At 43.0% G+C, this 24,818-nt stretch overlaps 2 protein-coding genes across 3 annotated transcripts; both read left to right on the plus strand.

Annotated features, from left to right (window-relative positions):
• Window positions 1-29: 29 nt before the first annotated feature.
• KCTD21 (potassium channel tetramerization domain containing 21) lies at window positions 30-11,679 on the plus strand. Of its 2 annotated transcripts, none has more exons than XM_032186990.1 (2): window positions 30-54; window positions 5,726-11,679. In XM_032186990.1, the coding sequence occupies exon 2, from the start codon at window positions 5,758-5,760 to the stop codon at window positions 6,538-6,540; it is 783 nt and encodes a 260-aa protein (XP_032042881.1). In that variant the 5' UTR covers window positions 30-54; window positions 5,726-5,757; the 3' UTR covers window positions 6,541-11,679. The 2 variants fall into 2 exon arrangements, with proteins under 2 accessions (XP_032042881.1, XP_032042873.1); XM_032186982.1 differs by lacking the exon at window positions 30-54 and adding an exon at window positions 4,487-5,370.
• A 1,808-nt stretch (window positions 11,680-13,487) lies between these two features.
• On the plus strand, window positions 13,488-24,122 carry ALG8 (ALG8 alpha-1,3-glucosyltransferase). Its single transcript, XM_032186972.1, has 13 exons — window positions 13,488-13,569; window positions 14,170-14,248; window positions 15,192-15,385; window positions 16,435-16,544; window positions 17,417-17,484; window positions 17,807-17,933; window positions 18,811-18,914; window positions 19,039-19,159; window positions 19,463-19,602; window positions 19,919-20,058; window positions 21,255-21,352; window positions 22,438-22,510; window positions 23,462-24,122. The coding sequence occupies exons 1-13, from the start codon at window positions 13,490-13,492 to the stop codon at window positions 23,691-23,693; spliced, it is 1,566 nt and encodes a 521-aa protein (XP_032042863.1). The 5' UTR covers window positions 13,488-13,489; the 3' UTR covers window positions 23,694-24,122.
• The last annotated feature ends 696 nt before the right edge of the window (window positions 24,123-24,818 follow it).

Here is a 24,818-nt window from a genome sequence, read left to right on the forward strand (position 1 = left end):
CCTCCTCCTCCTCCTGCGGCGCCCGGGCGGGGACGGGGCTCGGCGGGGCCGCAGGTGGGTGCGGGGCCAGCGGGGGGGCTTTTTGGGGAGCCACCCCATAAGGGGGGAGAGGGGTGGCTTGGGGTCACCCCCTTCCCATCCCACCGCCAGCTGGGGAAACTGAGGCACGGGTGGGATTTGGGGAGGGGGGTGCTGCTCGGTGGGCCAGAGGGGCCAGAGGGAGAAGGGCTTTGGGATGCGGGGAGCATTTAGTGGGTTTATTCCTATTATTATTATAATTATAATTATTGTAATTATTATGATTATTAGGATGATTTTAGCAGTTCATTCTGCTGTAGCGAATTCCCGGCTGTGCAGGGAGGAGCCAGCCCCTCTCAGCATGGCGCAGCACTGCCCGGCAAACTTTGTCCTCCCCCCATTTCCCCAATCCCATTTTTCTGCAATTCACGGGTTTTTCAGCGCTTTGGGGGATGAAGCTGGCTCTGAGGGCAGCCGGCTCGGATCCTGGCCCCTACCACATTCGTCCCACCTCCTCTTCGCCCAGAGCTGCACGCTGCTTAACTTCAGCATCTGCAGATGCAGCATTTTGGGGTCACCTCCATCCCCCAGCAAGCGGCACCAGCCTGGACCCACTGCCAGGAGATGCTCCAGACCCCAAAGAAGGGAGGTACTGGCCCTGGAAGGGATGGAGGAGCACGCCAGCGAGCCGGGGATGTTAGGAAAGTCGTGTTCATCCTTCCCCGTGTATTGCTGTGTTTAACGCAGCATGATTAGAAAATAAACCTCGAGTCACCGGTGAGCTTTTCCTCGAGGCTATAGGGGATGTTTCCTCGAGGCTATAGGGGAAGGGTGAGTTGGCATTTCCTGCACGGTGCCTGCTGGGAGCTGGAGTCCCTGCCACAGCTCTCCGCGTCTTGCAGTGGTTGGCAGAGCTCCCCGCGCTCGGCCCGGTGGCCAGGACGATGTGGGATTGATTTCCATCCTAAAGCAACGGGAAAACGCGGGGTTCCCTCTGTAGGATCGCAGTAAATAAGCACATAGTGTGTAGAAAGCGTGTTGCAAACGTTTAACCTGCCGGAGCTGAGCATCCGCTGAGATCACTGTGTGCATCAGTGGTACCCTAGAGGAAGGTTAAGCCTCTCCTTGTAACACATTTTATCCCAAATCCTTCCTTAAACCCAGCTCTCACGTGCTGCCTGCTGGCTGCTGGGGGCTGCCTCTCACTCGGGAAGCCAGGAACCAAGTTTTCCTTTTATTTTTCTTTTCTAAACCCTTCTTATTTTATTTCCACTTTCCCTTGGTCATTCTTTGTTACTGCTTTTCCCCAAGCTGTCACCGTAGGGTGACTCCTGGACGTCAAAGTGCCTTTCCTCTAGCCCCCATAACACAAATTCCTAGCTGAGGGTCTTGCTTTCCCCTCCTTTTTACCCCAAATCCATCTGGCCCCTCCAGGCTTCCCGCAGCGCATTACCTGGCCGGCCTCGTGTGGCGTTTCTGCAGCCACTGCGGCTCTCTTGGGCAATACCCAAAAGCCAGGAAGGTTTTTTTTAGGCTGGCTTTTCTTCCCGATACTTATCAGAAATGGTCCCCGTCTTGCTTTCATCTCATTGCCACTTAGGTTTTCTTCCTAAATAATTCATCTCTAATTTTTGCTGCGTGTGTGCCTTGCTGCTCATCTCAACTCCGCAGCTTTTTCTTAACCAAGCTGGGTTTTTCGCTGCCTTAAAGACGGCTTTCCAAAGTTTCAGCCACGAAGGGATGTTTTATGGGTTGGGTACGGAAGGGTACACTAAAATTAATCAGCGAGGCATCTATAGAAAATTAAAATTAAAATGCACTCCTCCCACATCACATTGCCCTTTGCTGCTCTGCGTTTAATTCATTTCCCTAACGAGATCCTCTGCACGATGCTCTGAGCAGCCTGTTAACCCCGTCTTACCTGCTGCCTCCCCAAAATCCCCCAAAACGGAGTCATTTTCTTTCCCTGTAAAGGGAAACCTGTGTCTGTAAGCAATTCCTGCTGCTTTTATTTTCCCACTCCCAACAAATACTTGTGCTTGGTTTTACTTCTGAGGGAAACCAAGGCATCTCTACGCCTTTTCCCAAATAAAAACTTCATTTTGTTTTCTCATCTGCTTAGCACCTTTTGTATCTTTTCTCTGCCCTGCCACTATTTCTAGCTTTGGCCAAGCTACTTTTATCTTTATTCTGTTAATGCAGAGCCAGTTTTCTCCAAATATTTAATGAGATTGTGAAAGAGAACCAGACGTTCGATCCCTCGGGTTTCATCAACTTGCTGGTTCGGGCTAGATTATTTTTAACTGGAAAGATCAATTTTTATCTGAATCAGGAAGCAGAAAACTCATATTAAAAAGTGGCTTTTCCTTTGCTTTATATATACACAAATTTATATATTCCGTAAGGAAAGGTCCCTGTTGTTTTTTTGGTTTTTTTTTGAAAATGTTATAAACATAACTTTAAAGTTTACAGCAACCTGCATTTTCTGGCTAAAAAAAGGGCAAACTGCAGCTTTGCTCATTTTTCAGAGAGGTTAAACACTCAGCAATAGTTGTGCCACTTGCACCATTTTTACCTAAGGAGGCACATCACGAATGATGCATTTTTGGATGATTATTTGTGCATGTGTGGTTTTTTTTTTTTTCTAAATTGGGTGAAACCAGCACTCTGTTAAATTATACATGCAGAATTTTATTTATGATCTAATTAAAGCACTCTTAAATACAATGAATAAATAAGAGGGGAAATAAGCTTGCCCAAGGCTGTTTTGCATTGAAAATTATTAAACAAAGGAAGCGTCACAGATAATGAAGGAGCTGAGGTGATGGTTATAAATATGTGAAGATGTTAATAAGTGAAAATGGGTAAATTTTGTCATTTCCCACACCGTTTCCTAACTTCCTGCTGTGGCAACCCCACGACTCTCCCAGGTTCAGACCAATTATTTGCTGAACTAAACTCCTGGGGTAGAGGCTCCTTATAGAAATGGGTGCTCTGCATCTGCTGAGGATGCTCCTGCCAGTAAAACCCACCTTCAAATTTACAAACCCTGGTCTGCCGAAATGCTCGGAGGCTCAAGCAGCAGCTTTGACTCAGAAGTTGGACTTCTCCATAAAAAATCGCCACGAAGCAAGGCTAGTTTCTCTCAATTTGCATCGCCTGAAGAGATGATGTCTTCAAATAAGTGTAGTTTTTTTATTTATTTATCTCCTTAACACTAAATTACATCTATTTTTTGAAAGAAAAATGTATTTAAACACAAATCACTCTCAAAGCACGTAATAACACTGTGCTCTTTGGTGAAACTCACATCTTCGGCTCTCCAATTAGATCTCTAGGTGATCTAATCGGACTGAATTTTAAGTACTGCTTTGGGAGCAGCTCCACAAAAGGCTTTACTGTAATTCTCTTGCTTCCAAGAACCATAACCCAGTTCGTACTTGGCCTTGGGGACTGCAGCTTACAGCCACCCACGGCCACGTCAGATGCTCTCCTGCAGCCTCATGTTTGTGGAAATGCCACCAAGCAGCAGTGCTGCACTCTTGGAGAGCCCTTCTCTGATATTAGGTCAGATAGGTGCCAAGAGACCAGAGCCAGACCCTTTTTTTTTTAACATTACCCATTTCAGATCAGTCTGAGCTGTCTGCCTCTCCTTAATATGCATGTAACCGACCAGGTTCGGGATCTGAATAAACTTAGGGTGGATGTTGGGTTTGAAATGGACTCTCTCTTGTCTTCTCACTGAAGATTTGGGCCATCCAGTGATCTTTAGGTTCTTGATGAGAGAATTTGCCAGGAGAAGGCTGTCACAGACCCACAGAGGAGGAGATCTCGCTGCAGCTGGCAGACAGCATGAGAAAACTCCTCCCGTGGTACCAACAAGCAGGCGTGGGCTCAAAAATCTGCAAACATGACCTATAAAGAAAGAACGGAAAAAAAATGGGGTTGTTTGGTCTAAAACAGCCTGAGTTTTAGCAGAGGAGGGAAGCCGTGAACGGGCCTTTGGGCCACTGTCAGTCCTGCCTCTGCCGTCTGTGTTATTCGCAGGGAGATGTTGGGAACAATTCTGTTCTTGGCTGAAACGTGAAAAAAAATACGCATTTGGGGCTGGTTTTGTGAATGTCAGACCGTGTTTGTAGCAACGCTTTCACAGGCGTATTGCAAGCCCTTAGGGGGGAAAAATACACGGCAGCCACTCGTACAACAGAATTAGACCGGTTGGAGCCGATATAAAATGGGTTTGAAGAGCTCCCGGCTCTAATTTGGGTTGAAGCCTTCAAGAGTGGGAAGTTTGCTGAGACGACAGTGCTGAGGGGAGGGTAACGCTGAAACAAACAGCTTTTTTTTCAGGGTGTTTTTGGCTGAAGTTAGTACCAAGGACGGGCTTTGGTCACGGGGGTGGAGTGGGTGCTGTGTTGCTTTCCACGTGTCTTGATTTGCCAGTTTTATTGGATGCAGGATCTCTGTTGCTTACACAAGCAAAGCCCTCGGTGGATTTGCAGAGCTGATTATTTCCCCTCATTATTGTGCAGTGACAAACGCGCTGTGTGCTGAGGCCAACCCGGGCTACAGGACAGAGGGAAATGTTATACCTGAAGGATGTGACTGCAGAGCAGATAACAACGTTATCCTGGCTAGGATTATTCCATGACTATTTAGGCTTAATAAACTTAATTTTAAGGCAGCTGTTTGGCTGCTTTCTGTTGGATGACCGTAGCTACTACAGCAAGAGCTACCTCCTAGCTCTGCAGCAAATACCGATGGGTTCCCTGCTGCTTTTTAAATAGAGTAAAGCTGGGAATGAAGTTGTTGATGGATTTGGATTCAGCAAACAAGGAAAAACAGCTGTGCGATGGAGCAGCAGCTCCCTAAACAGGCTTAGTGTGGGGTCAGGAAAGTGCTGGAGCTGCAGGAAGGAATAAGGACGGTAGGGTAGCGGGTGAAGGGAGGTATGTTCCCTCCAGAGGCAATGATGCTGAACTGCAGCATAAAATCACATCCTCAGTTTGGCTCAGCTGATTGCAGAGGAGCTGCACAGAAGCTACGCCAGCTGAGGATACGGCCCCAATTAATTAGGAAATGTTTTCTCAGGCAAAGTACGTTGGAAGGAGAAAGTCTGATTTTTTTATTTGTATTTTTTTTTCCTGAATGGTAGCACTTACGGCAGCACAGCTCGCTGGCTCCCTGCTAGGATGACTGCACACAAATGTGTGCTAGGGGGGTTCTGCCACCACAGCTTTGTTGCTTTGATTACACCTCAAGATGCCTTGGAAGATATTGGGAATGTGTCCGGTTCTTGTCCTGCTTTTCTGTTTCCTCTAAATCCTGCGGTCATCAGGGAGATGAGATCAGGTGAGCCTAGGATCTAACTCTTGAAGTCAGCAGTCGTTCTGCTGTAGGCACCTGTGGGAGAGATTTCACATTCAGCATGACTGCAAAGCTTTGGAAAACTCGTGATTTCTGGCACTAAATTTTGAACTAAACAAAGCCCTATTAAAGACCCTTAGGAGAAAAAACATCCTGAAGTTTCTTCTCAAGACATATCCTCCAACAGTATTTCCCAAGTTCCAATTCCTATGATGAATTATTACCCTGTAGTTACCCAGATATATTTAGTACTCTTTTTTTTTTTTTTTTTCCCCTGTTCCTTTTGAGCAGGTTAATGCAGCTGAATGTGTGGTGTTGGATTTTTATTTTTATTTTTTAGAGTTAGTCCCAGCACCGCGGGACTTTTCCGTCATGTCAGAACCCATCACGCTCAATGTGGGAGGGAAACTCTACACCACCTCCCTGTCCACCCTGACTAGCTTCCCAGACTCCATGCTGGGAGCCATGTTCAGTGGGAAGATGCCCACCAAGAAGGACAGCCAAGGCAACTGCTTCATCGACAGAGACGGCAAAATCTTCCGCTACATCCTCAACTTCTTACGAACTTCTCACTTGGACCTCCCCGAGGACTTTCAGGAAATGGGCTTGCTTCGGCGGGAGGTGGATTTTTACCAAATCCAGCCTCTGATCGAGGCCTTGCAGGAGAAGGAGGTGGAGCTTTCCAAAGCGGAGAAAAACGCCATGCTCAACATCAGCCTCGACCAGAAGACCCAGACCGTTCACTTCACCGTCCGAGAAGCGCCCCAGATCTACAGCCTCTCCTCCTCCAACATGGAAGTCTTCAGCGCCAATATCTTCTCCACTTCGTGCCTCTTCCTGAAGCTTCTCGGTTCCAAACTTTACTACTGCTTCAACGGAAACCTCTCGTCCATATCCAGCTACCTGCAGGACCCCAACCATTTGACCTTAGATTGGGTTGCGAGCGTGGAGGGCCTTCCCGAAGAGGAGTACACGCGGCAGAACTTGAAGAGACTCTGGGTGGTGCCTGACAATAAGCAGATCAACAGCTTCCAGGTGTTTGTGGAAGAAGTGCTCAAAATAGCCCTGAGCGATGGCTTCTGCATAGATTCTTCTCATCCACACACTTCGGATTTCATGAATAATAAGATTATTCGCCTGATTCGATACAAGTAGGAAGGGCTGTTGATGGTGGTGCCGGCGTGGAGATAACACAGGTTAAGTGTTTCCCTCTAAAACACACTTACAGCCTAATTCAGAATCGTGCTTGCCTGGATTAAGAGCCACTAACAGGGAGATGATTTTCCTTTAATGTATTTACCGATGCCATCTTCCAGAATATGGCCATACTCTAAGCAGAAGGAATATTGTCTAACACGTGAATTCAGGGTTGGTTCTGTCTCTGCCTCCACCTCTAACCTGCTGTACAACTGTGGGGAAAATCACTGAACTTCTACCCTTCCTGCGTTCTCTGGTTGGAAAATGGGATGGTCCTTAACCTATCCTGCAAGGGTGATGCGAATGTTCAGTCATCAAGATCTGGAGAGTAGCTGGAGACCTGACGCGGTGAAAGAAGCCATGGAGCTACACTCCAGTGGGCACATTTTCCTTCTCTTACCATGCCACCTGCGTGGAGCACGCAAGAAACTTGTTGGATCCACAGAGAAGAAGCCTCGCCACGTGGACTCATCCAATATAGTTGTAAAGGACGGTGCGAACTGCACATGAGTAGGGGATCCTGTCCTGTTGCCATCTGAAGGTGACTTTTTTTTTTTCCTGAACCCTGGGAGGAAGCCTGTTCTTCTTTCCGGGAAGCCGTGTTTGAATGATGTGTCTGACACTGGGAACGACCAAGAAAGCCATAAGAGAGAGAGTGATGTTCTTAAAACTTGAGAAGATTGTGTCTGTTGGGGAACTTTGCTTTGGATGCTCTTAAACCTTTACATTCCAAAGTCATCCGAGACCACTGGTCCTTTTCCTTCCCTCACAACGCTATAATTTGTCCTGAGGATGCTCTGAAAACTCTTAAGAGGTGAAGAAATCAAGAGGGCAAAGGCCCCCAAATAGATTCTGAATGGTTGAACCTCTTCTGCCTGGACACGGCCTTCTTTTGGCCATGTCAACCAGCATGGGATGGTCTCGAGGTAGGCTGGATTCCATCTGAAAGGACTATTTTTCCATCATTACCCCCAGTATTTCTAATGACAAAGCTAGGGGCTCGTTTCTGCTGCACATTGAGCCATTTATGATGTCCTTGTGAACAGTCAGGCTGCTAAGGCAGCATTTTTGCCTTCTTGCTGGGATTTCCTGTCCAGTCGTCAGAAAGATTAGGCAGGAGGAAACCAGAGGTGATGACAGTGGTCGAGCCCTTTCCTAAAAGCTTGGCCTGGTGCTACGGTGATTGAAATGATGATTAGCTCATCTGTGCCACGTTCAAGGTGGTTCATTCTCAGCTAATTACGTGTAGAAATATTTTAGGTGTCCCTAACCAGATTGCATGAGAGACCCCCCGGAACATTTCCCGTAACCTCTAATGAGATAGAAGGGAAAATGCAATAACCAACTTCTGCATTTGTAATTTTATTGCTTCCAAAAGTTCTCGGTAGGGGGCTGCAAAGCTCAGTGTCGCTCATGGTCTCATTTCCCAAAGCAGCCAGTTGTTGCTGTGTTAAGCTGACCCATAAGCAGCATGAAGAAGTGTTTTGTACTGTTGTGAAAACAGCAAGAGAAATATAATAAATATAATTTCTACTGTCCTGAGCTGTAATTGCATGAACAACACAAATCAGCATGCTGCTGGTGAAAATGCACATTCCGTAGTTATTAGCAACCTACTGTAAGCTTCTTTCCCTGTCTGCCTTGGTGCTAGACCCACCAGCACGATGATGGAAGTGGGACCATGTTGTTAGGAAGCACTGACTGGGATTGAAAACCACGGAACCATTAAACCTGGCCAGTTTTGGGAGCCTTGAGGATGGTAAACAGTACGTTGTGACCAAATTCCAGCTTGTGGGACCATTCTTCGGGGTTAGGAAGCATTAGGAAGAACTTTTTTCTCCCCACTCCTGCCCTGAACTGTGAAGCAAAAGTCGTCTGTTCCAGGGGTTGCAGCGTGTCACTGACAAAGCAAAGCAAGAACAATGTGAATCTTATTTCTGCCACGAGTTTGCTGCTCATTTGGACATTCATAGCGATGATCTATGCATGTGATATCATTGTGATCTGTAAAATACCACACCTGAACCCTCCTTCATCAAATCTATGCCTTCAAAATAGGTATGCCCTTGCTGAATTTATGGTAATAGTTTTTGGGGGATGTCAACCGCATGTTTTTTAAACTCAAGACTCAAAAGTTTTCTTTCAGCTTACTTCGTTTAATTAGTTTAATTAAATCAACGTAATTAGTTTCCTTTCAGCTTGAGTTAATCAAGGGGCAAGAGCAGTGTGCTTAAATCTCATTTGAAAGGGGATGGGGGAAGGTCTGATCAACACCCCTTCGAGCTCTGGATTGGTACTGCCTCATTCTGTTTCAGATAATAATAAAGAAAAAGAGCTGAATCATTCATTTTCTGGTGAAAGGCATGTAAGAAGAGGCACCCAAAGCACTATGCATAGCTTTACAGAGAGCTCTAATCCTCCGTTTTGCCCCCACCCCTTTTTCTTTTCTTCAGACAGCAGCAGAGCCCACACTAAAAGCAGTCAGATAGTTCTTTAAAAATCTGGGCAAGAAGTGAAGAGAGCCCCAACATGGCCCTAGTAACTGAGGCAATCTGCTGAGATGGAAATACGGGTTTGAGTCTCCACAGATCAAGGAGAGAACTGATCCAGGTCCTCATCTGGAGAGCCTGAACCCATCAGGATATTATGCAAAAGATGGACAGCCTGAATCAACATTTTTCTGTGCTCAGGTAATTAAATCAGACAAAAGTAGGGTTGACCACAAATCTCTGACGTTTATTGATATGCAGAGAGATGCAAAATGTCCAACCAGTGTAAAGACAGAATGAAAACAGGCTTTGGGAGGAACACAAAAGCTTGAAATAGCTCTAAATTGTTAAATGGAATAAACATCTTTGAGAAGGAGGTATTATTTATAGCACCACGGCAGTTCTGCGTGCTACCAAGTATGTGAAGTAAGTGCTAAGCTGGGATTGCAATCAAACACATGTTATACAAATGGAGTTGCTATTTCAGCGGACGTGCTAAGCTAAATATATAGCTGCTCCCTAATTTTGTGCTCTGATTTATGTTGTAATGACTGTTTGGAGGCACATTCTCTCTCGGAAGCATTTGTTCCCTTGTTATCTTGATAGCTAGCTTTTGCTTACCTTCTGTTTCTGAGCCCGAGGGGTGTAACTTGCTTTTCTTTCACCACTCAGCAGCACTGGGGATTCTTGTTCTCTGCAGTTCTCCTGAGTTAAAGAAAAATAAACATGCACAAAGCCATATCAAGTGCTTAGGGTACAGCACAACCTCATCTCTAGTCATGGAAAGCACTTGACATTTATTAGCAGTAACATCTAAAAATTATTTCACTGTTGGAGTCGAATATTTCCTCCGAGAGCAAACTTCTTATTTTTTTTTTCCTTAAAACAAGGAAAGAATCTTCCTTTCCCTTAAAGTTTGAAGGACCTCAGAGCTTATCTCCTGTTCTGATTCTGCCACCAGCCTGTCTCCCTCACCACCTCCATCTGTAAAATGAGGCTGACATGCACTTTATTTTTTTTTTTAATGGCCTAAATGCTGAGAGAGTCACTGGGTAGAGAGATCAATAGTTTCAGGGCAGAAAAACATCAGAGTTAGGGCAGATGATAAATAAGTTATTAGCTGTACCATAATGGCATCTTCAGACATGTGCATGTCCATGGCACAGTGAGATTTCTTATGAGACAGAAAGATTATTATAAAGCATCTTAGTGGAGTCCAGAAAGAATCAGTCATGGATTTATCTTATGTGTTTTTTTGCCTTGATATCTCTTAATTGTCTAATAATGCCCAGTTACGATAAAAGGACTGAAATCATACCTGAATACTAAGATGTCTTTGGGTCATGCTGCTGCTGTTCAGAGTCATTAGGAGACAGTGAGAGGAGTGTTTGTTTCTGCAGGGGGTGGTAGGGAAATAAAAGGTGTAAAATGTTAGACCTGGAGGAATTCTTAAGTTAACAAGAATGTGAAGGGGGAGAATAAAGGATCTTGGTGCGTTCAGGAAAAGAAAACAGCAAGGTAACAATGGAGACAAAGATTTTGTTGTGGAAGAAGGCTGTGATTAAAATGACTCCCTGGTCCTCTCCAGTTTTAATCTCTTGTTAAGCAACTTAAATATTGTCCATGCCAACAGTTACGCTAGTACCCTGTCAGGTGCAGACAGCTTTGCTTGAATTTGCACGTGCTTTAAATCGCCAAGCATATGCACTGCTGTAGTTACCCGTGTTTTAACTTGGATGCTGAATGTAAATCGCTACTCGAGTTTACTGGCAGTAAATGTCTGCAATCAATCAGATTCATTCCCAGCCTTGGGAAGGCTGGTGGGGTCTGTACGTAAAGTTCAAAGGGTTGATAAATACGGCCTTCAGCCCATGCCACGGACTGCGTAAAATAAATCTACGATCTTCTGATACTTCACAGATAAATGGAGAAGTTATGAAGAAGACTTCTTTTGGAAGCTTCGTTTTCACCCCATCCCTTTTAACTTGGTGTCACTGCCCAGAATTTCCACGTCTTTGGGAACATGAAACTGTCCTTTAATATCTCCTTTAAAATTCTTTAATATCTCCTTTACCCACGCACTGCTGGTCACAAACGTGCAGGGTACGAGCAGTGCTAATTAATATGTGATGCTCCCAGTAAAAGTCTCGTACATGAATTATTACAGACATATCGGTGTTCTGTGTGAGAAGGGCTGGATCGAGCAGATCATGCTGTCAGATTCACTCAGGAATAATAGGAGCAATGGTTTTCCTATGGATTCAAAAATTTAAAATAAAAAAAAAAATGAAGGAACTACAGGGGAAGGCTCCATGGAGTAAATAATTTATTTTCTCTCTTACTTTCTTGTTCTTAATCCCAATTTGGGATTTTTCGGGATTTTTCTGTTGATCAGAACTCGGTCCCCGATTCACTAAGAGCTATACTTTTGAATGAATGTTTTTTGGAAGGTGTCAAAAGATGGTTTGACTTTCTTACCACTTTTATAGAGAGCCTGTAGGGTATCACACTTGAAAATCTGGTTGCATTTATCTGCCTGTAAGTCTTCTGTGAACTGTTACTAATATGTATTTTTGAAGACAGTAAATAAAATGTGAATGAAGCAGTAGATGCTCTGCATATTATTAGATGCTCACATATTATTAACATGATTTCAAGGTGCCCCTATGAGTACTGTTCCTAGAAGGACAGAGGTTTGCTATAAGCAACCAAAAACCCATCCTCTTTGCATATATCCGCCCTCTAGGCTGGCAGAACTATCAAATGGAGCATGTTCCTCTCGAAGAGCACACCTAGAAGGGGACTCAACTCCCAATGACACTGTTTGGAGACGGTACCTCCCTGGAAGAGGGCTAAGCTTGTAGGTTTTGAAGTGGCTTCTGCTCGATTCAAGAGAATTGTTGGCATGAGAGCTGCTACACAATTCCTTCCAACGTTAATGCACCCACAAACACCGTGCTTCTTGTCCTGAGGGGGAACCTTTCACAAATCAGATCAATAGGGTTAAACCCATGCTGATGAGTAGATTGGCATGGGGGGCTACCGAGCACACTGCCCACTGCCACAGAGGAGATGGCAACGGAATGACAAGAGAGACCCTAAAAGATCACCCAAATCCAGTGTGAGCCAGATCCCTCTGTCTCTTTGACCATATCCCAGGGTTGTCCTGGAAGAAGCAGCAGCAGATGTTGAACCCTGTAGGAACAGCATTTCTTCACTCTAGTAAAAACGGAGAAGGAGCATGAAAGGAAGGAGATGGGGCAGTGCTTGGACAACGCCAACCCTTAATGAGACCAGTAATGATGGACACACAACCACCACCACAAGCTGTCCCCTCCTCATGGAGGTGCTGGCCACCAGGATCAGCTCAAACCCTGGCAGCAAATACAGCCTCAGTGGCTCCACACCACCCAACCCCACATCCTGCAGGTCCAACACAACCCAATACCCCTGGCAGGCTCACAAGAGCCAACCTTGCGCCTGGTCCCACAGCTCTCAACCCCATGCTTTCTCCTACATCATGCCTGACCCCGTAACACCCAGCACCAATCCTGACCCCACAACACCCAGTTTCACTCCCAAACTCAAGGGGAAGATGTACAGGGGATGGCTGAGGGCGCTTCATGTGTTTAGCCCAGGGAAGAGGAGGCTGTGAGGATGTGAGACACAAAATTGTGTTTTTTTAGCAGTAGAGAGTTACTTTTCTGTATTCCAAGGTAGTTGTGTAGTCATAATAAGGAGAAAGGCTAAGTAGGTAAGTGGATAGTAGAAGGCCTCACTGCTCCAAAATAAGGTAGGAGCTGGAGAAAAACAGGATGAGCAGTGTGAGAGCAGTAAAACAAAGATCACAAGTTTTCAAAACAGAAGGAGAAATTAAAGGGTTGGGAAAAAAAAAAAAAAAAAAAAGTACATATATGGTATAGAAGAGCGTTGAGTAGCTTGTGAACCTGTAGTAGTCAGGCACTGAGGAAACAGGGAGGTGATCAGGCATCAGGTAATAGGGGATAAAAGGTTATGATTTGATTACTAAAATGTGCTCCTGATTGACAGGACACCCGTCATTGCGATAAAATAGCCTCACAGAAGAGCCTGTCCGAAGAAAATTATTTGTGGTTTTTCTCACAGGGACACCCCCTGGGTGTTAGGGCAAAGGTAGGGTGATTCTCCACTATGACAGCCTCCCCAGGGCCGTGCTCACAGCACCGAGCCTGCAGGACCTCAGGGAGCATTCAGACACCTCTCTCGGACACAGAATTTTATTTTTATGTGGTGCAGCGTGGAGCCAGGAGCCGCACTCCCAACTCCTCCGTGCGCCCCCCCGAGCACCGCCATTCCCCCCCCATCCTCCATGGCTCCCCTCAGGCCCAGCCCTGGCGCATGCGCGGGGGGGGCGGGCGCGTAATGGCGGCGGGTCCATAATGGCGGCGGGCGGGAGGAGCTGGTTCGGCGCTCTGGCGCTCGGCGTCTCTTTCGTCAAGTGTCTCCTCATCCCCACGTAGTAAGAAAGAAAGGAACAGGGATAGGGATGGGGGGCTGCTGGCTCTGCCCCTGCTCGGGTTCGGGGATCTGTTCGGTGTGGGGACGGCCCCGGGGGTGGCTGTTCCCCTCAGGTATTGCTGGCCCTGGGGTGCCGCCTCCTCATCCTCTGGGCGGTGTAAAAGGGGATTAAGTTTGGGTTTAAAGGTGTTTACAGCCAACCTGGCTGTTGTTCGGGGGCTTTAATATGCTGAAACAGGCATGCTTTTTAATTAATAGGGGGGGAACAATGCAACTTTTTCCTCAGAAACTGTAAATTGCTTTTAAAAAGTCAGTAACCCCAGGAATTTTAGCATTAATTGTAAGTAAAGGCTGAGCTATAAGTCGTTCCTGACCAAAATATACCTATATTATACCTACAGTATACGTTGTCCTATATCTATCAGCGTCCTGGGTACAAAGTTTGTGCAGCATCTCTATTACTGCCCAAATTATTTGGGCAATCATTTGTCAGAGTCTGGGAGCTGGGTGGTGTAGGCCCTCTATTTATGCCTCTGGCCTTGTATTCAGTAATGTTTCTCCTTCAGGTAGATGCGTCTGACTTAACGTAAACCTTTTGTAGTCATTCCACAGATTTTGAAGTGCACAGGAATTGGCTCGCCATCACGCACAACTTACCTCTCTCTCAGTGGTACTATGAAGTAAGTTTCTTTAGGGGGGAAGGGTTTCATGTTCTTTTATTAGTTGTATATAAGTTATAGATGTATTGGTTGTGCCAGCCTCTCTCAATGCTAGAGGAAAAAAAAACTTTATTTGCAGAACATACGTGCCAGAGATACTGATGGCTGGCAGCTGGATAGCAGTGCTACAGAAGCATATCAATCCCAATTAATTGGTCCAATATAACACTTTAAAAAAAAAAAAAAAAGATTTGTTTGGGACAGCTGCTTGTACTTATGAAGGCAAACTGGGAAAGGTGATTAATATTAGAAAGGCTGCCTAACACAAGAATAAGCTGTGTGGTCTTGCATTGTTGCTGTCTTCGCTGTTGTCATTAATAATTCATAGTTATTGCAATAAAAACAAATCTTGTAAAGGGGTTTGTGCATTATGAAGTTAATTCGTATATTAAAGTTATGATGCTCTGCTGGTATTCTACTAGCATGCATTGATTTTAACCTGGATGGATCACCTTCAGCTTGATGATAGATTAAAACCCAGTTGTGTAGGCTCACTATCTCAAGATATTTCCTAGAGTTCTGGGATAAAGATCAGTCTCTAGGACTCCACATAATAATTTGGGAACTGTGCATCCAGAGATAAATGATGTGTGATAAATGATGTGTGTGGGTCAGAACTTTCCAACAGGCTGATCTAATAATGTAAAAGATTAATCATTGGTCAGGGCATAACAACTGTCCTTTTAAGAAAAGCTTAAATAAAACTATTGGATTGAAAAGGGGTTATTAGATGTATAAAAAATAATTTTGAGTCCAAGAAGACTGATTGTGCTGGTGGTTTCTTTCATGCAGACAAAAGATAAGATAGAGATAAAATGTCAATTGATTTGATGTCATGAACTAGATATGAGGACTGCAAACAGCACAGGTTGTGTTAAATTATTTATTCTCATTCTATCTTCAGGCAACTTCAGAATGGACCCTGGATTATCCGCCTTTTTTTGCTTGGTTTGAGTACGCACTCTCACATATTGCCAAGTACTTCGACCCCAAGATGTTGGTCATTGAAAATCTGAATTACAGCAGTCACGCAACCATCTTCTTCCAAAGATTTTCTGTCATCTTTACGGATATTCTTTTCATCTATGCAGTTCATGAGTAAGTCTTAATGTTCTGATTGTAGGGACAGTGGGTTCAGTATTCTAACTTCTAGAGTAATGTCAAAATTATTTGTACAATTAAGCTTGTAGACGCATGGGATCATCAAAGGTGCTTTAGCCTACTCAAGGGACAACTATCGAACATGCTGCTAAATGCAAGATAATGTTTTGTTTCCCTTGGAGATGTTACTGCTATAGATGTGATCAAATTTCTACGTATTCAGGCATCAGCTGCCATTTCACACTCTGGGTATTTGTTTTCTGTGATGGGTTCGTTTTGTAGGAGCTCTGGGTCAGTTTGGGTGAGCCCAAGTGTTTTTGTCTATTTTGTTATCACTCTGTCCTTCTAGAATAGAAGTGTATAAGAAACCTGTGATGAAATTTTAAGTATGATCTCAGATATGCTAAGTCACTCCAGTGTTTTTGATGTTCTTGATGATAAATTGTTTCAAGTTTAACTTAGCATTATTAAGATTCTGTGCTTTTAGGGTGCCCCAGCTTTCTGAGGGGGAAGAATGATGCTGCTCGTAGCAATAAAACACATCACCCACAAATTTTTAATCTGGTCTTCAGCGTATGAACCAAATGGCTTCACACTGAAGTTATAGGATGTTCTTAGCCAGTAAGCATGTAGCTCACGGTACTGGGGGAAAGCCAGAAAGAGGTTAATGCCCCAGCTGGGGACTTTAAATACAACCCAGTGTGCTGTCTCCAGATGTAGCAATACTCTGGTCTTTGATAAGAAGCTGACAGCAAATAGGCAGTAAAAACTAGTGTTAAAATTGAAGAGGAGATGTGACCGAGACCAAGTTAATTAACAAACCTTAGCATGTGGAAAGTGTTATGGCTACTGGTATTTTAAGTTCTTTTTTTCTGCTGAACTTTATCCATGACATTCTATTCTCTTGATGAGTTTAGCAGGAACTCTGTCATTGTCTTCCAGCCATGTGATATCCTCAGGTTAAGTGCACGTCTCAACTTTTAAAAGCAATGTGGTTTCATTAATTATTTCAATTAAGACTTAATGTTTCTTCTGCTGTTGTTCAGATGCTGCCGATGTGTAAATGGGAAGCGAGCTGCAAAGGATATTTTGGAAAAACCAACGTTTATTCTTGCTGTTCTGCTCTTGTGGAACTTTGGGCTGTTAATTGTGGATCGTATCCTTTCAAACCAGTTGTTTGTGGGGTTTTCAACCTGTTACAGCGTGTGGTACGAACCCTTGGGTTTTATTTTTACTGTCACAGCAAGGAACACTGCTGTTTGTGTTCTAGTTAAATAACTTCATCATGTTTTCTTGGCAATTATTATTTGTCAAAGTGGAAAATGATCAGGTTTTGGTCTGATTTGCCAGAGCTGCTGAAGGACCAGTCTGGATGCAAGATGCCTGTTCCTGCTGGCTGCTCCTCCACCTTCCTACAGAAGTCTTAGCAGAGAGCTTCTTTTTCCTGGGTGCAGTTCTAGGTTTATCCCACATAAAGGAAAATCTTACAATTGCTTTATGTTTGGGATGTATTTAAATGGTAACACTGTGTGAGAATTAGCAAATTTTCTTTAAAAAGGACATAAAAATAATTCTGGGAGGTCCAATTATTGTCAGTCAGTTTTGACAATGTGTGTTGATTTTGTTGAGGAGGGAATGGGGAAATACAGTGGTTCTTAATAGAATGGACTCATTCTGTGTTTCCCTGTCTTTGTCAAAGTTGATTGCTTACAGGTGGTAGGTGATAAGTGAGGGCTACTGTCTCCATCCATAAACCAATGTGAGGCAGAAACTGGGATTTAAAAATTCAAAAAGTGGATGATTAACCTTTTATTTTGTCTTGTAAGCTTCATGATAGGTATGTAGCCAGACTGCTGAGCTTCATTTCATCATGGTAATACTCCAGGGTTAGTAGTGTCTGTAATTGGTGTACTTAGAGGTAAGATTAATGACTTTGTGTCTACGAGGAGTGAATTTAAGGTTAATTTCTTGCCTTAAGTTCTATTTTAATTTGATTATATCATTATTCCTTTCTTGACTCAAGTTCAGATATTCACTTTCAGTACAATGGCTTTCTGTTTGGCCTGATGCTTCTTTCTGTTGCTCGACTATATCAGGTAAACTTTCCTCTTTATTTGTTTACACATTTTAGGAACATCATTTCATTTCCTTGGGCGGCTGCTGCTGAAGCTAATGGGAGTGGCTCACAGTTGGTGTGTCCTAATTTGGCTGTTCAGTTATTGAGTCTGGGGGAAAGAGAACCTGAATGTAACCACAGTTCCTTATTGATGCTGCAGCATTTCAGTTCCCTGTGAGAAAGCTAAATCCTGTGTTACACCTGAGCAAAGTGACGTGGTTTGCTGCCATCTTACCTCCTTCCAAGTCAGCAAAAAAAGGAAGAACAAGTAGAAAATCTTGGATTTTTTTTTTTTATTTTAGAAAAGACATTTGGAGGGCGCTCTACTTTTTGCCATTCTTCTGCATTTCAAACACATCTACGTGTATGTGGCCCCAGCATATGGCATTTATTTGCTGCGATCCTATTGTTTTACTGCAAATAATGCAGGTAAGATGAGGTTTTCCTCGCTTGCTTTTTGAGGAATTGTGTTTAATGGGGTGTGGGGAAGACACAAGACATGCAGGTACCATTAGATCAGAATGGCTGTTGGTCAGATGAAAATCTATCTCAGGGAGTAGACTTGGAAAGATCTTTTAAAGATCTTTTAAATATATTCGTGTGTCAAAAATTCCTGTTTCTAGGTAGTTCTCTATTAAGCAAATGCAACATGAACTAACTGCAGATGGCAGTTTGAAGCAATAAGAATTACTCTGAGTAAGAAATAATTAGATGGCTATTCCAACATCCATCTTTCAGGCTTCTGTCCACTTTTCAGCACTGAAAAATGTATTTATTTTTCATGTGAACAAAGAAGTCCCTTTAAAAGGAGTTCTCCTTTTCCCTTTAAAAGGGAAAATAACAGAAGATTGTATAATGCAAGAGCTGCCAAGTAGAAAAAGTAAATGGGCATAGGCTAATGAAGAACACAAACTTAACTCAAAACTTAACTCAAAAGAAGTGGGGCAATCTCAAGTTGTACTTTCCCTCTCTACTTAAATTCAGAATAAAATAAATACCCATACTCTTACCTGTATGAAAATATTATGTTAATATGAAATTAGTTTATTTTCTGTCTGGGTCAGCCTTACTTCTTTGGTTTTGTCAAGCTGGGCAGTTCCATGTAGATATTTAATGGGCAAAATTGGCTTTGATGCTTACCTTAAGTTACCTAAAAACCACCTGCTAAAGGAAACAATTGAATATTTTGAGATGAAGGACTTTGTGGTTCTAGATGAGTGCTAGCGTTCCCCACTACCAGTGGATTGCTTTGCCTGTCCACTTGCATGTGCAGTAACTGCATTGATAATCTGTTTTCTTTTTACAGATGGATCCCTGAAGTGGAGGAGTTTCAGCTTTCTTCACGTAATTCTTCTGGCATTGATTGTTTGTCTTGTTTCAGCTCTTTCGTTGGGCCCCTTCATAGCCTTGGTAATGACCCCTTCTCCACTTGTTATTCACCTGAACAGCTAGAAAGCTACGTTACGAAACTATAAACCATATCTCATCTAAAGAGACTTGTTTTTTTTTTTTTCATTCTTTTTCTTTCCTGTAGGGCCAGCTGCCTCAGGTCATTTCACGGCTCTTTCCTTTCAAGCGAGGCCTCTGCCATGCTTACTGGGCCCCTAACTTCTGGGCTTTGTACAACGCCGTGGACAAAGCACTCACAGTTGTTGGTACAGTATGCACAACTTGTGGTTTGGTGCTCATTTGCAGGTAGAGCTCTCTGGATTTTAGGCTTCCCCATTTGAAATACAGGTAGTAAATTATACTTCCAGTAAATCAGCCAATTATCTACGTAATTCAGTGGGTGACAAGCTCCCAGTGGTAGGTCAGAAATCAGTCTTACCTCTCTTATATTTTAAAACAGAAAAATCTCAACCATATACTTCAGTTCTGTTCTACAGAACAGTTCGGTTTGACAGCTACTGTATTTTAGTAATATTTAAGTTTGTACGTCTTTAATCTTCTTTTTTCAGGCTTAAAGTACAACTTCCTTGATCCCACCAAAATCCCTAAAGCCTCAATGACAGGAGGGCTGGTTCAAGAATTCCAGCACACTGTCCTTCCTTCTGTGACCCCGCTGGCAACGCTGATCTGTACTTTCGTATCTATATTGGTAAGAACAAATTGTGGTTTGGGAAACTTTTCTTTTGTCCCCAGCAGCTTTCAATCTGATTAGCATGTCCTTTGTACAAATTTCAATCCCAGGTCAAAAGATACCTTTTCTTAAAAAAAAAAAAAAAAAAAAAAGAAAATTATGATAAATATGGGGTTAATCTTTTTGGATACAGTTGTGTATCCAAAAATATTTTATTTTTATTTAATATCTATTTGGAGCACAGTTGTTTAACATTGAAAAGCTCTTTGGACAGTGGCTTGCATTCAGGATTGCAAAACTTGACTGAAGTCCTGTTTTTGCCTGTTGTTTCTAGCCCTCTGTTTTCTGTCTTTGGTTTAAACCTCAAGGGCCCAGAGGCTTTCTCCAGTGCCTTGTTCTTTGTGCATTGAGCTCCTTCATGTTTGGGTGGCACGTGCATGAAAAAGCAATCCTCCTCACTATTCTGCCTCTAAGGTGAGTGAATCCCACGTGTGGTAGTTGGCCAAACTGAACCTGCAGCTGCTTGCTGAAGAATCCTCAAAAAAGGATCGCTTGGTTTTCGGTATATTTCATAAAATAAACGTGTTTATATAGAATGCCTTAAGCTGTAGTTTTAAAGTGTTCCAAGTGCATTAATTTCTGACACAATAAAACAGGTCTTCCAGTGCTGAGTGCTATTAAGATGTGTAGTGTAACAGGAAATCTGTGTTTGGATTAAGACATGATTTTTGATAACAAAAAAGCTCATAAAAGAAAGGGGTTCAGACTTCTGGCTGTGGGTACCCCAGAGCTCTTAAAAGGATTTGTTGAGCTTCCCCTTAAAGCCTCTTTTCCATACTGACAGCTTGAGGGCAAGCTTGATAAAAATCATAAAATCAGAACACTTTAGGTGGAAGGGACCTTAAGAATCATGTAATTCAGCCACTGCCCCAAGCTCCTGGCTTCACCTAGTGCTCAAGTTTGGCAAATGAGGTCTGAATTGAGTGACTAAAATCCTAACCCGGGACTTGTTCTGATGATACGTGAATGTGGGTACAACTGGAAAATAATCCTGATCATGTGCTGCATCACTTGTAACTGTACACAGTCGCTCTGCAGCACTGGTGATAGAGAAGAATGGATGCTCAGACACTTGTCAATGAAACATAAATGATACTTGTGACTATGATTAAAAGCAAGATTGCTAACACTTAGTTTATTGTCACAGTTTCGGATAGTTCCTGCATGGGAACTACTGAATAGGGCTACTGTAACCACCAACATAAAACCCCAGACTGGGGTGCCAGTCATAGGAGGGAATTAACACTGGAAGAACAAAGGGAAGGAGAAGGAAGCAGGGATGACAGCGTTGCCAGGCAGATGGCAAAGGAAAAAGACCATTTGTAGAGGGGGAAAAAATAGCATTTTTAGAAAATCTTGGAACTTTCAGTGAGCGTGTGGTTTTCTGGGAGAGGGTTTATTGGTTGATTTTTCTCCTGTGTTTTTAAGAAGTCAGGTGGAATCTCCTGCTACCAAGCCATCACAGGTCCAGGATTTGGAAGGACCGGGGTCCTATATAACTCCATATCACCTGTTTTTCATCTCCTTTGTGACTTGCATAGTGTTCTTGCTGAAACAAAGTTTCTTTGCTAAAAGAAAACTGGTTAACATAAGTTCTTGTCATTTTTTAGCTTGTTATCTGTTCAGAGAGCAAAGGATGCTGGCATCTACTTGATCCTGACGACCACAGGGCATTTCTCCCTTTTTCCATTGCTGTTCACAGCACCGGGTAAAGTGTCTTCTTTCTGTGCTCTCACGTTTCTGGTTGCTGAAGAGCAGATAATGGCTTTGGATTATTTCATGTGATAATTTGGAAGTTGCAAGATGCTATACATGTACATGTATGTGAGCCTGGTTTTGTAAATATGGCTCTCCAACTAATGAAATCGTGGTTTTAAAAAAAAAAAAAAAAAAAAAAAAAACAACACAGTGGAAGAATCATCGAATTCAAACTGAAATAGAGATGGGGAATTGTAATTGTCAGTATTTGTTACCCTCACTCTGCCACAGTTCTAGAAACTTTCCCCTGCCATGGGGAAAACAAGATAACCACGTGAAGCAAGACATGATAAAGACAACTTGAGACTACAGATCTGGCAGGCTGTTTTCCAGCCAACTCTTCCAGCTGACTGCTGCTTAGTGCTATCAAATAAATTAAAATTCCTGCAGTAGCATCAATTAAGTCAGTTGTGTAGGGATAGATTTTCTTGTGTGTGTGTGCATGAGTGCTGTTCCTTCTTCCTCTTGCCTTTGATTAATCAAAGGTCTGATGTGTTAAGGTTTAAATGAAATAAACAGACAACCACTTGCGTAATGATTGGCATACTTCTGGTAGAGCTCAAATCCAGATGCTCTCCTTGTCAAATAATGTCATTTATTTGCAGTAGATGAGCTGCTGCCTTTAGACTTCAGAAACTTCCTTTATGTTCTCTGTTAACTAACTCCTTTATAGTGTGTAACTTAAAACTAGATTTTCCTGTTGTTCACGTGTTTTAAGCTTCCTAGTAATTTCTGATCACTTTTGAATAGAAAAATCTTATTAGCAGTGCTGTTGTGTATTGTAATAGTGTTCACTCTGTATCCTGTGTGTGTTGGAATGCTTGGCATTTTGTTTAGCAAATACATATGCTAATTCTTCCGTGTCCTAAATATATATATAAATGCAAGTCCTATAAATAATTTTGTTTGGTTTGGAGAAAATAATTAAATTGGACAATACAAGCTTGAATGCTAGCACTTAAGGTTGCTGTAACTTAAATGGTAAACGTTTGTTGTAACTGATTTTAATTGTATATTGTGTTCCTTCCGTTTCAGAGCTTCCAATCAAAATACTGCTTATGCTGCTGTTCACAGTTTATAGCTTCTCTTCGCTGAAATCTCTATTCAGGTAATGAAACAATTTTGTTCCTGAAATCAAGAATGAAACCACCTCTGTCACTGGGAACTGTGTTGTCATAAGAGACAAACAGCCCTTCAGCTTCATGTTTTAGCATCAGTTTTCTGTGTTAATGTGATGTCTCCGTTCTCAGGAAGGAGGGCTTAAGATAGGATTATTTTTAGGACATCCTTGTTCTGTTTGAACTGTGACAACTGTCCAGTTAGTCTAAGAAGGGTGTAAACCTACTGTATTTAAGGCAGTTGATCCCGCTCAACCAAAGACAATGCTTATTATAAATCCTGTAGTCTCCATGTCCTATTTCCCAAACTTTTTATGGCAAAGCCAAGCTGTAATGAAGGATCTTTTTGCTATAAGCCTGTATTTACTACATCAGTCACCTGCTTTTTGTAGGTCATCCCCTTTCAGCCAGACTTCTTTGTCCCCTGTAGTGTTCTGGACTCAGATCATTCCTTAAGTGCCCTAACTCCTCTGTAGGTGTTTAACTTGTGTAGAGCTCAAGCTTCTGCAAATGTATTGTTCATAACTTTGTTAAAATCATAATATGAATGTAGCCTGTTGACTACAAGTAGTCAAAACCCTACTAGCAGTGTCCATTCCAAGAGATGAACTTTGATTTCCTACACAAAGTTTGTGGGGAGGGGGCAGTGGTTAGGATAAACCTGACATTTCTAGTCCTTGGGTGCAGAAGAACTTGAGTGGAACAAACCCACGTATGAAGTACAGGAGATCTGTTTAATTGTCCTTTGGTGTGATGTGATCTCCACCTAGATTCATTTCTGCTCAGCAAAGGCCTGTTGGAACTGTGTAAAAACCACACGATAAGGGAATTGACTGTACTGTGTGTTATCATGGGTTTTCCTCCTGAAAACCGAAGGTCTAAAAGTTATTTTTAGTAACAACACGTATTTTAACATCTTTTTCTTTAATTCTCTCTGACAGGAGAGAGAGGCCTCTCCTTAACTGGCTTGAAACAATCTACCTCGTCCAACTGGTGCCTTTGGAAATCTTCTGTGAAATTATATTTCCCCTGACCTCCTGGAAGCTGCAGCTTCCTTTTGTCCCTCTGTTGTTGACCTCTGTTTACTGTGCTCTGGGTGTCACATATGCTTGGTTGAAGCTGTACATCAGCGTCTTGACTGAGCACGTTTCTGTTAGACAGAAGGCTGAGTAAAGCTGTGTTGGTGAGACCCATTCCAGGTTATTCCTTGAAGAGGGTTATCCAGCACAGTGAGGCGTTGTCTTACAGCCAGCTGTATGTTTACCATCTCCATGAGGGGAGTTTTTCTTCCGACACTTCTGTACTGTCCAACTGCTGTACCTCTGCTCAGAAACATTCATCACAATAACGTGGTCCAGTGAGATGACACTTTGCCATGAATAAACTGTGAAGCTTAATGAAAAAGGATTTTGTATTCCTGTTGACTGTGTAAGAGGTTCAGGCTTCTGTCCTGAGGAAAACCTGCCTGGCTTTCCCGTTACTGTCTGTATTTGAATAAAAAGAGAACCAGAAATTACAAGAGGTCATGGCTGTGTAACGAGAGCATTGTAACTGCATACTGTGGAATATGGAAATAAAAGGAACTTGGTATTTTTGTTTTCAGCCTTTCTTGCTCCTTTTTCAGCTCCTGTCCAAGCTTTACTGTTGAGGTACAAATAAGGACGTAATGTCCCTGGGGAAACTCTTGGGGTGCTCTGTGAAGCTTCTAAACACCTGAAGCCACAGTTTTGCATTTCTGCTTAATGTGGCCATGTCCCTTTGATCTATTTCATAGTCTTTTCAAGGAGGTTTTAATGTATTCTAATCACACTTATTTTTGAAGACAAGGTTTTTGAAAACCTATATTGCTGTCCCTCAGAGATTTTGCTCTAGGAATAGGAATGTTTTGGGACCCAGCGATGTCACACCTGAAAATGGGGAGGGATTCTGTGGGGGAGTGCAGAGGGGATGGATCTTCTGAGCTGTTTTTGGACCTCAACCCTGTCAAAGAATGAGGTCCCCTTTAGAGGGGATTCTTGATTAAATGGCTACACTCTGAATATTTTGGATGTTAAAGTAATGTATGGCTCAGGTAGGAAAGCAGGTAGCAGTTAGAGGGGTTGCTGTGGCAATAGGGGTGCTTGGAGTAGGATTTTAGGCAATCTGTGTAAACACAAGGTACTGATAAAACTATTCACAGATGATAAGCTCCTTCTCAGCTTTCTTCACTGCAGGTGTCATTACTTTCTCATAATTTCTTGAGGCCACTCCCTATAAATCCCATCACTAGTTACCTGTGAGCAGAGGCTGACCCCCAGC

The sequence above is a fragment of the Aythya fuligula genome, chromosome 1, assembly GCF_009819795.1.
Source record: "Aythya fuligula isolate bAytFul2 chromosome 1, bAytFul2.pri, whole genome shotgun sequence".
NCBI lineage: Eukaryota > Metazoa > Chordata > Aves > Anseriformes > Anatidae > Aythya > Aythya fuligula.

What these genes read in the sequence shown, in the direction of transcription:
- ALG8 (XM_032186972.1), top strand. Translation starts at nt 13,490, where the DNA reads ATGGCGGCGGGCGGGAGGAGCTGGTTCGGCGCTCTGGCGCTCGGCGTC. An exon ending in CAAAGCACTCACAGTTGTTG is followed by an intron (nt 19,160 to 19,462) that starts GTACAGTATGCA and finishes TTCTTTTTTCAG; the next exon opens with GCTTAAAGTACAACTTCCTT. An exon ending in CTCACTATTCTGCCTCTAAG is followed by an intron (nt 20,059 to 21,254) that starts GTGAGTGAATCC and finishes GTCATTTTTTAG; the next exon opens with CTTGTTATCTGTTCAGAGAG.
- KCTD21 (XM_032186982.1), top strand. Translation starts at nt 5,211, where the DNA reads ATGACTGCACACAAATGTGTGCTAGGGGGGTTCTGCCACCACAGCTTT. An exon ending in CATCAGGGAGATGAGATCAG is followed by an intron (nt 5,371 to 5,725) that starts GTGAGCCTAGGA and finishes TTTATTTTTTAG; the next exon opens with AGTTAGTCCCAGCACCGCGG.